The sequence below is a fragment of the Arctopsyche grandis genome, chromosome 10 (assembly GCF_051622035.1).
Source record: "Arctopsyche grandis isolate Sample6627 chromosome 10, ASM5162203v2, whole genome shotgun sequence".
In the NCBI taxonomy this organism is placed as follows: domain Eukaryota; kingdom Metazoa; phylum Arthropoda; class Insecta; order Trichoptera; family Hydropsychidae; genus Arctopsyche; species Arctopsyche grandis.
Window position 1 is genome coordinate 5,168,998 of NC_135364.1, and position 12,274 is coordinate 5,181,271.

General features: G+C 34.9%; 1 protein-coding gene across 1 annotated transcript in view; it reads left to right on the forward strand.

Moving 5' to 3' along the window:
- LOC143917856 (uncharacterized) overlaps window positions 1-12,274 on the forward strand; it is a 396,623-nt gene that overhangs the window by 92,026 nt on the left and 292,323 nt on the right. Inside the window, exon 3 of the mRNA XM_077439464.1 lies at window positions 1,810-1,917. Coding sequence (XP_077295590.1) covers window positions 1,810-1,917 — 108 coding nt within the window. The remainder of the gene's footprint in view (window positions 1-1,809; window positions 1,918-12,274) is intronic.

A 12,274-nucleotide genomic window follows, 5' to 3' on the forward strand; every position in this document is an offset into this window, starting at 1 on the left:
CTTTAATACAAATATAGTAAGGGACTCAGCTCACGAAACGATTCCCTCAGAACAAATCAGTGCGGAGTGCATGAAAACAAATAACGAGGTCTTGGAATGTTGTGTTCTTGATCGATTGTGCGACAAATCATTCAAAATATTATGTTATTAACAAAGGTAGGCTAATTAGGATATTTATGATAGCACAAAACTGAAAGATTATTATAATTCAAAAATTAAAAATATTTATTTATTTGTCCATACTAAGTCCCTCGTTTTAAAAGTCACGGCACGCCACCTGATACACACTCACAAACATAACATAATCATTCTTAGGCGGTCATTGGATGCTTTTCGCACAAAAAATGGTTCACTATTGTCAATTTCTTCACGGAAAACCATACTTTTTTGCTCTCTTGCTTTGAAATCTAATCGAAGCGGTCAATTGTCATTTGAAAAATATCCGACCAACGCCGATTTTTGCTCATAAATTATGAGTCATAATCTTCAATACTTGTGACAATTATTGTGTTGATGGTAGCTTCTAGTTTATTCCAGTATATCTGTATATATTTACATGTGGGATTTAGTTTTATAGCCTAGAAAATGCATGTATGAATGATTAAGTTGGCGTGCATGTGTAGAATGAATGATGACGTTGGCAAGATATAATGTGTCTGTTTGGACCGTTGCGGCACTTCGAAGCTTCGTTCTAAACGAGCTTCGTTTTACAGTATGTGTCTCGTTACAACCAGATTCTATAGGTACATACTTACATATAGCTCACTTTTGCTAAAATTTTCAAACGATATGCTCTTCTTCATAGCTGGATAGGTAGGAGAAAAGTCGTAGCCTTTAAACATGCTCTTCTTGTTACTTCCCCACCATTAAGAATTTGAAAAATTTCGTCAAGCATTTTGTAGAGAGTGTAGATAATGAAGCGATCCTTTGTTTAGTTTCTGTTTCATCTTGAGGTGTTGTTGTTCTGTACGCAATTTCATTCAATACTCAAGGATAGGAGTTTTGGTTTGGTCGTTCAATGAATGCTTTCAAATAGAGCGTTATACAATACAATTGACCGTACAGCTGGGAGTTTGGAATTAACTTTGTCTGCTTTTGAACTTGGTAACTCTACCCAATGAATTTTTAGATACAAAAGGTCCTCTAACAGTGATAGAAAGAGCGTATCCGGAACTTTTGAGCCGACGTTTTTAAAATTTGAGTCCAATCAATTGGAAAAACATCCCAAAAGTACATGCATAAACTCTCTGCAGGTCAAAGCCCTCCCATTATTTATGAAGGTCCTACTTACTACTAGTAATGACTTTTGGGTCTACGCGAGAATTCGCTTCGCTTATGAATAAAGATGTACATATACATTGTAACTACCAATTTAAACAGCTATTTACCATTGTGGGTATTGTTTCGCAGGCAGTTATCGCGTCCTTTGTTTTGATCCTGTCTTCTGGCGAGCCAGCGCTAGGAGGGGTTTATTAGTTCCAACAGTTACTTTAAAGTTGCCTAATAACTTTTGTTTCGGCTTCCACGTTCACCTCACCCTCCCTCATCTCCGTCGCATTACCCGTATTAATCCTCGGCTTAATAAATACCCGGTCGATGGGAGACTTCGTTAAAAATTCACACCCACACCTTCCATCAACATCATCATCATCATCATCCCCTTTCCGATGAATGTTTCAACCGTTTCAAAATTGGGGTCAACTTCGTTAATAATTTCACCGGCAATTGACCCACGATTTAACTCGATATGGGTTTAAAATTTGATCGCATTAAACCCGACTAACCGCCTACTTGCTTTTCTATTTCCAGACGTTCGAAGCACTCAAGTCCTGTGCCATGGGACCCAGGAAACCCGTCGAGTTTCTCGTGGATCGACAGCTTCTCTTCTTGGAAGCGAACCAGATGGAGCCTTACAAAGTGAGTAGATATATATTCGGTTACTTTCGAGCATCGGTTGCTGACCCAGGAGATTAGTGGGGTGGAAAGTGTGCAGTAATTGCTTGCATTCTGCCGGATTGGTCTTTGTTTTATTACGGTCTGCGGTCATGCGAGTGGATGAATAGAGAGGGTCTTTGGACCTTTCTCGTTCGAGGTCCTATTCGTGATTGCTAAATGAACTTCCGCATCGGGTCGTGCTGATGCTTCACGTTTAATTAACCCGCACACCATTCAAAGCTGGGCAGACGGAATAAGCGATGCCAGTTGGACGTTCGACCTTTCAAATTCGTGTAAATAATACTTCGAGGAGTGATTAGCGATGTAAAGTTCTCGAATGTTTGTCGTCTTGAGACTTTTCGTTGCGGTTTAGGGTCTCGAGTTGTTGAACTTACGTAGTTTTGCTCGGGCTGTGATAGTAGTGTTTGGTGTTTTTGTTGTATAGACGGACAGTCATTTGCTTCTACAAACATACATACATATGTACATATATAATCTGTGAGTGTTTATAAATTTCTTTCAGACAAGAAAATTTAATCAAGTTAATTTTCAATAACGCTGATTATACAGATTTTTAAATCCAAATTAACCCTTTTTCATTTCAAATTGACATTAAAAAGGGGTCACCATATTGGGAGGCACCGCCTGTTGTTACAGAAACAATTTTCTGTTAGTTGATATCCATTTCTTTAAATATATTATTAATTTTTTTTAAATGTCAAGACCAGTACACTTCCCTTTCAACGTTATTAGTTTTTTTTTTAATTTTCACGCGTGGGTCATTCAAAAATACTTCTTGGGTCAGTGACTGGCCCACAGGTCATAGGACTAGCCTAGTCCCCTAAATCTTTTAGTCAAAATTTAAATATATCAACAGTTGAATTACAAAAAAATTCAAATCGTTGTACATATTGATTCGCTCGGATAAGCGATTTAAATCCAGATTAACCCTTTTTCATTTCAAATTGACCCCTTTTTAATGTCAATTTGAAATGAAAAAGGGTTAATTTGGAATGAAAAAGGGTCAATTTGAAATGAAATAAGGTCAATTTGGAATGAAAAATCTATATATTCCAAAATTTAATTTTAAGACTTTTTCCTATGAGCAATGAGTTCATTTTCGTATCAAGCCTTCTCTGGAATTATAATATAATAAAAGGCAATTAATTTATGTACTAGATATTTGAAGAATTCTTCATTTATTTTAAGATTATTTAACCTATTTGTCTGGTAGCCTGCTTATCCTTATTTTCATAATTGAATGTAATGTATGAGTGGAATTTTGATCTTTTCTCTTCCATTTGGGCCTCTCAGGGATTTGCAACTGCTTTCTAGGTGTATATACATAGATGCAAGACATTCCCTACTTTGTATTTTATTATTTGATATTTTTACCTTAACTGCTATTATTATAATGCTATTATTTTTTTGCCTGTCTATGTATTTTTTCGACTATTGCGCATTAGGGACTTCTGTAATTCCACAATTGTATAAACTTAAATAAAATATACTTGGCATAACGAGGAAAGACAGGAAGCGGAACACGTGGGTGAGAAGTATGACATGGGTAGCGGATAGAGTAAAGAGATTGAAATGGCAATGGGCCGGTCACGTGACTAGAAGAATGGATGAATGGCGGACAAAAGAAGCGCTTGAATGGTACCCGAGAGAATGCAAAAGGGTAAAAGGAAGACCGCAGAGAAGATGGGTGGACGAAATTAGGAAAATGTGTGGGGTGAAATGGATGAGATTTGCGTAAAACAGAGACGAGTGGAAGCATGTTGGAGAAGCTTTCATCCAGCAGTGGATGGTAAATGGCTGTAGATGATGATGATGATGATGAAAAAGACAAGGGCAAGAGTCGGATATATCACGCTAAGTTCAATTATAAATGTGTCAATAAATAAAAAAAATGCGTTCCATTTATAAAGGCTCGCCACTACTCCACGGAAAAGATGCGCACGCAAAGATCGCGTACTAATTGTGGATTTTGCTCACATTTTCCGCGGAGTGGAGGTAGGCCTTTATAAAAGGAACGACCTCAACCCATTTTTTCAAATTGACAAAATGCGCACTAAGTAAGGCATCATTATACTCGATTGATTTACGTTGACGTATTTATGTATGTACATATGTTAATTGAACGACAGCCATCGCCTGAGTTCATCTGCTTACGCAATCTGCATAATGGATGTGCGCTTTCGCCGCATTCCACGTCAACAATGGACGAATTGGTGCATTCGTTGCGATCTCGTCGTATATATGTATTTATGTACATACATTCGTACATATATGTATGTATCTACGTACATACACACGCACTCATCAAATTCTTATTAGATCGAAATATTATACGGACGTGTGTTCGTTTGTTATGTAAGTGGGGAACAATGGCCGTTTCCTGACAGCCCGCTGACAGACTATTCTATTCCCCCCTCTTGTCTGTCTGTCTGTCCGTCTCGCCGTGACCTCTCCGCGTTCATCGAACAATGGACCTGCTGTGTGGATCGCAGTTCTTGATCTTGAGCGTTCTGGTTCGTTCGTTTGAGCCTTGTCTCCACGTGGCGTTATGTAATATTGTCGTCAATCTCAATCTGGGCTTAGAATTGTGTCAAACTACATATAATATGTACGCACGTAGAGTATGTATATAAATCGTCCATTTTATAAGCAAGAATATGGATTCGTGAGCTACCTTGTATGTATTTATCTCGTCCATCTTCTATGTACATTATGTATTATGTATTATTTATTTTTTTATTTTTTACATACACATACCAGGAATTCCTTTCAGGTAAATCCCAATGCGCTTTCCTGGCCAATTACAAACAATGTAGCATTTTTATTACACAAGTCGTTGAATTACGAGACACAGAAAACTCGCAAATTAACGAGACATCTATGAATTGTACATTAATCATACTCAAATAGTAGGTAGGAAGGTGTTTTAGCCATTTTTAATCGGGAACCGTTTCAACAATGAAATCAGAAAAATTGGCAAACTCTGATAGGTAACGATCGTTGTATGTACCTACAGGGCTGACGAAAGGGTGGGGGGGGGGGGGTGAGGCGGCCCTGTTATTTAAAAGGCGCCGATCATAAAAATAATATATTAAAAGAAAAATTAATCAAAAACCTGATCAATAGAAAACACTTATTTTTATATTGATTTTGATTTTTAATTGCTTTTTATTATTACTAAATTATGTTCCCAATACATCTTATATCTATTTTAATAGCTACTGATCTACTGATAATTTTCTATTTTAGAATTTAATTTAATTTTGTTAGTAATAATAGTATTATATTATTATAATGTTTAATATACAGCATAATAGGAAAAAGAGCTCAAAAACCTATTTACAATTCTTATAAATGCTCATAATACATCTAATATTAATTAAAGAGTCTCTAAAGTCGATGACCTAAAGCAGATTGTGTTTGGGTAATCTGTGTTTATACTTGAAGGGTATAGACATTTTGTTGTAATCACCAAAACTCTTATTAGTGATTAGTGATTCTGTCATAGAATCTACTCATGTTTTTCGGGCTTATAGGTAAATTTCATATATTTTTCGCATAGATTTATCACAATATCTAGCTAGGACTAACTGTAAGTTATCGTTCTACATAACTATGCATAGTCGAACTGATCAGTTAAATTATCGAATTCACCCCCCACTCGACGATGCAAGTAGATATGTTAAGTTGAAGTATGAATTTCTAGGCACATTCTCGCTCGCTAATTATGTATAAGTAAACAATCAACTTGATTGTGCCAAATGACTGCGCAATACTTTTCCTTTCAACTTGACATCAAAATATTGCGTATGTATGTATGTACATATGTACTTATGTATACAGGCGGATTGATTTTTTAAGTATCAGACGTACGTATGTAGCTATATATTTACAAAATAATAAGCGAAAAACACGTGTGTGTTGTCGTGAGTTATAACCTCATTTTTTTGGCATATAAAAAATCACACTCGGCAATTTAGCATGAAAGGAATTTAACCATTTTTTTTTTTGACATTTAACATAAGAGCGGTAAAAGTTTTTAACTTTATCTCATAACTTGACTGTGGGGTATTAAAATATACAAACACGTGGACACTTGTACGTTCACTACAACGTCATTTTGAGAACTGGGCCTTAAATTACATACATATGTCTACGTTTGTATTATTTATTTATTTATTTATTTTTTACAATTTCGCCATAGTGACATTACAGATTAACTCCAGGTCGTCACTATGGCTAATTTATTACAAGACATTGAAAACTCATAATTAATGTGTGTGTACATACGTACACATTAAATCGAAACAATACCTGATATCTATGGTCAGATATTACAAACATCGTATAAACACGATTAATAACATTTTTCATGTAACAATACGAACTTTTACATTCGATAAACAACCACAGAGACATCTATGGTGAGAAATCTGGCGAAACCTGAGATATAACAATAACTCAAGGTTTGCAACAGAAAATTAGGAAGGAAAAGCTACAGGAACTGTTTCAATCAAAATCAGAAAAATTGGCAAATTCTGATAAGAATGATCGACCTGGACAAACCAAGGTCTGACCAACAACGAGACTCTTAGTGGGAATCGAACCCGTGACATCAAGCACGAAAGAATTCAATAATCACCACTAGACTACGCTGCTGGTATGTGTGTATGTATTTCACTCTTGTCGATATTAATTACATATTATGTATATGAATGAGTCTATTTTTTCTCGTATTGTATGTAAGTTTTTTTTAACCAATTGTAATAGGAAACGAACGCGTCCATTGTTCTCCGTTTGTGTTTCTTATTTCAGTCAATTGCCCGTGAAAAACTCCCACGCGACCATATAAATATTTTATGAATTTTATACGTGCGACGTGCTTTGTGATTTGTTGTGAACGATTTGTTTTGTTTGGTTTTTTTTTTTCGGCGAGAAAATTACTGCGAATTCGCACGCTAAAGTCGACCGCAAGATTATTATAATTAGATTTTAAAACTATGAAGTGTGTTCATTGTCCGTGTGTGTGTTTGTGTTTTTTTTTCGTTGAACATTTCTAATGGGTTCGAAATCGAAAGTTTGCCCTTCGATTGACCCTTTCGGTGCCGGAAGTTGTTGTTGTTTTATGTTTTTGCATTTCGCGAGTGTGCGAAACCATGACGTGTTCTTTTGCTTGTTTGGTTGCGAAAGAGGGTCGCGTGTCGGGAAAGCTCACGATTTAATTAAAAGTTTCGTGCAGAGGCCCGATGCTTGAGTGAGCTTTTTCTAAGGACACGTGTACGAGTCAAGGTCACCGTATATTATGGCAAGAGCGATTTAGAGTCGACACGTGTTGTGCTACTCTCGTAATTGTTTGCGAATCGGGGAAATGTGTTCCGTCGAGATGTTTGTGATTTTATATGTATGTAGTACGTAATTCATAGCTTGTTGTTGTTATTTGTTATGCATAGCTTGGTTTTCTCTCGTAATTGTGTGCTTTTCATTCATGTTGACTTGTGAAACATACATAATTTTAATGTGGGTTTTTTTTTAATTAAATGTATGTATATATCATCGCTGTATCAATATACATACATACATACATACATATGTATGTATTATGTAATTTACATGTGGTTAGCGCTTTCATGAATAGACGTGCTTCTCAGAATTGTATCGAATGCTTCAGATTATTATGTTTACTCTGATGATTTTAGCTTGAGCGCAGACTCGTGTATGTTGATTAAAGTTTTAGGTAATATTATAGTATTCAACATACACTTATGTATATGTTATATTATTCATATATGGATATTTATTTATTTAAGTTTAAATTTGGACCATTGTGGCATTACAGGAGTCCCTGATGCGCCACAATGTTCGAAAAAATAGAAACACTGAGATGTGAAAAATAAAAATATATACACGGAAAAAAAATTGTTGTTTTATGATTATGAATTTGTTTTGTGATTATGTACATTTATACATAATCATAAAACAACTATAGCATTATAATAATCTAATATATAATTTCGAAATAGACTTTGTATGTATTTAAGTATGTAAGTATGTATATATGTAAGTATCTTTGGTTGGGAACTTCGTAAACAAAACAAAAGTACAAAAGTTTCTATGACGACAATTCAATTGGTTGAATATTATATACTTTTCGATAGAAATAAATTTAATAAAAAAACAAATGAATATTTACTATTAGATTCACCGTGTTTACGCTGTTTCTATTACAAATACTGAGCGAAGCCGGGTGAAACAACTAGTAGCAGATAAAGTAATTACACGAAGCTACACGCCAAATTTGAAATTTATATATACATATGAGAGTTAAAACTATAAATATTTATATATTAGAGATAACGAGAACCTAGAGAGCAAATTTTATAAAATATAGAGCGAATTATAGGCGTTTAAACAATTAAAATCTGATATGGCCATATCACGGCGAACAGGTTGGAAAATAGGTTATAGTAGCTTGCTAGACGTCACCGTACCCAAAATTGTGGATATTTGTTACGCATTGTATACGATATTTTATCTCCAACGTAATGGCAGACGATACATTAACGTATATTGATGACCAAAATGAGCAATATGGCAAAGTATGACAACGATCGGATAAGAGATAAGAGATATAAAAAAATTACCACTTACACGAAAACCATGTGAACTGTATGTAAAGAGGTATGTAAAAATATCAAATAATATAATACAAAGTAGGGAATGTCTTGCATCTACAGCTAGCACCAATTTATAGGAACATTCCTGCGATAATGTCTTACACCTATAGCTAGCACCAATATATAAGAACCAGCCGCAATTACAAAGCATCCCTGCGAGGCCAAATGGAAGAGATTAGATCAAAATTCCACTCATACATCACATTCAATTATGAAAATAATGATGAGCGCAGGCTACCAGATAAATAATCGTCTTACCAGTATTTTTAAATATTGTTAAACACAAATCATTATTTGTATGTAGAATGTATTTGATGTTTTGCGAGATATTTCTCGAAATGAAGATCAGTGGACTTATGCCACTTTCAAATATAACGGCTCACGTATTAAACGTCAAATAATATAAATTAAATGCAAGAAATTAAAAATAATATATAATGGCTGAAACAGAGACGTCATTCCAAGGCGGATATCATTCTCGCACTGATCGTAGAGGCCGACGCGTACTGAATTTCCCCTCTCTCTCGCATCTGTGAGGCACTTGTACAAGGGGCTTCCCTCGAAAATAATTATTTCTGTTCATATTGATCGATGTTTTTATTTTGTAATGGCATAATTCGAATCATAGAGGTTTTGTTGAGGAATACACGAAGTGTGGAGACTCTGCATTCAATATATTTGGAAAAATAAAATAAAATACAAGTCCAGGTCACTCGCTAGCCATCACAGTGCGGCAAGTGTTAAGATGGATTTTTATATTTAAATATAATATTATATTATAATTTATAAGCTTATATTTTATAGTATATGTATATGTGTATGTATATTGTGTATGTATATTGTGCGTATAGCAAATGATTGACCGAATTTATTCCTTATAAAAAGGTCTTATAAGTGTATTTTTATTTTGATTTCCTTTTCTTGAGAAAACTGTGTTTTATATATTTTTATTTTCTCTTATTTCGTGAACAGGAAAACCCCTCGGGCTCGTCGCTTACTTCGCCCATCCGAGTATTTTTTTTAAATGAATAAAAAGCAAATAATAAAACTTGATACCAAAGAACAAAAGAGCTGAAAAAATAGACGTGTTTTGAATGTATAATAAATAATAGATCATTCGCTACGAAGAATTAGGTACTGAACTTGTTCAAATCTTTATTGAATTCCTCTTTGACCACCATCTTTATGGATATACTTGGTAAACATCATCATTATTAGTCACCGGACCCAGAAGGTGCCGCGTATTGTTCAAAGGTTGTAAATGCATTGTTAAAGGTTTGCCGAACCTTTTTTACAAAGGATTTACAACAATGGAACAATGGATAGCACTGTGACTATCCTGCCTCTAATCATTATATATGTAAACATCATCATTACATATGCATATATGTATATGTATGGTTGTACCTCCTGCTTGCATAGTTCTTTATCGAATGGCTCTTATTCCAAGAGCTATCCGACTTCTCAATTAAATCGTTGCTGCTGAGCCTGAATGTGATATATTTTCCGGAGTTATCGGAGATTATTTTAACCTATTTGTCTGGTAGTCTGCGCTCATCATAATTTTCATAATTGAATGTGATGCATGAGTGGAATTTTGATTTGTTTGGGCCTCGAAGGGATGCTTTGTATTTTCAGCTGGTTCTTATATGTACATATATTGATGCTAGCTGTAGGTGCAAGACATTCCCTACTTTGTATTTTATTATTTGATATTTTTACTTTATCTGCTATTGTTTTTTTTATGATTATATATAAATGTATTTTTGTCTGTGCATATACGTATGTATATATTTTTATTTTCCTCATATCTCTGTATTTTTTCGACCATTGTGGCGCATTCGGGACTCCTCTAAAGTCACAATGGTCGAAACTTAAACTTAAATAAATCTTTGTATACGTTCAACTTCAAGCTGTCCTCATTATTAAACCAATAATCCACATATTTGTTTGTTTGTATAAATAATACATAACCAGAAGCGTGGTCTAGTGGTTAGTGTTGTATTCTTTCGTACAATGTGTCACGGGTTTGATTCCCACTCGTCGTCTCGTCGTTGGCCAGACCTTGGTTTGTCTAGGTCGATCGTTTCTTATCAGAATTTGCCAATTTTTCCGATTTTCATTGAAACGGTTCCTGTAAAATTGTTGAGATATTGTTACATCTCAGGTTTTGCCAGATTTCTCTACATTTATGTCTCTGTGGATGATTATTGAATTTCAAAATTCGTATTTTTACATGAAAAATGTTATTGATCGTATTGTTTACGATGTTTGTAATCTCTGACTGATTTACATGTGTATGTATGTAATAATTATGTTTTTAATATATGTAATATGGTTCGGTGATTACTGGTCACAAAGTCACTAAAATCTCTATAACGGAACATCTGGCAGCCGAAAAGTCCATCATACCAACGATAACTATCATACTAACGAGAACTTGAGTGTCAAAAAATTGCGTATTCGCGATTTTCATAGAAAAAATTGTCTTTGTGACCACCGCAATGTGACTAATAATTCAATTACCACGTAATATACAATTTGTCGAGTCTTCGCCGCTTTGGAGCAATCTGGTGGGCGAGTGTGCACGTGTAAATAAAATAAAACATCAACCGTTTTCTAGATTTTTGACAGAGAGTATCAGAATAACGCATGCGCATCGCAAAATTTTCCTGGGCCGCATGCGAGTGACGTTCAATTTCCTCGAGACGTGAAAATGTATTTTCCCAACGCAAAGGAGAGAGAGAGAGAGAGAGAGAGAGAGAGAGAGAGAGAGACAGAGGGAAAACCTTCGCATTTTCCTAATGTCGAGGATATCGCTACATAATTCTCCCGAGTGGGTGTTCTCTCAAAAAGGGACATTTCTCCGTATCACGTCTACGAGCTCCAGATGTACACGTAATAATATCAAACATTCACCTTTGTACGCACGTTTTGCCAAATTTATTCCATTCGAGTGCTTATTGTTTTAGCATCCGATCGTTCGCTATTGAGATAGTTCCGCAATTCGCCAAGTTTTGAAGGATTTCGATGCTAAACTGGAACTTTATTTTATGTATATATATACATATACCAAAATTTGTGTTTACAAAATTGTATATGCGCGTATGTATGTATAGTGCGTGGTTTGCAAAACTTTCGTTCGGGATTTATCGCCTTTGGTCATATTTAGACAACTCTGATGTACACCCATTAAATGATTAAATAATACGGTTGCCTAGTGGAGGAATACCCACCCACTGGCTCCAACAACTATTTGGGAACTTTTCCTCCCCAATGTACTTATGTGTGTGTGTGTGTGTGTGTGTGTAAGCGAGCGTATTTATCGTCTGACCCAAAACTATTGTATTATTATTATATTTGACGTTCAAAGGAGTTTGTGTGGGTTGATTAAATATCCGTTCGATTTGAATACTCTATTGATGATATTTTCTGGAGGCCATTTTCATGATAATGTACGCAGCTCTGTTTACTCAAGGTGTATTTAGTAAGTACATATGTATATTGTAAATAAAAAGTAATGAAAATTGTATGTATGTAGCTTTGAAATATTTTACAAAAATTATTTACATTACAATTAAAATATTTTCTTTGTGAAACATCATTAAAATCAGGCCCAGCCCGCGGGTATCTTATATTTTCAT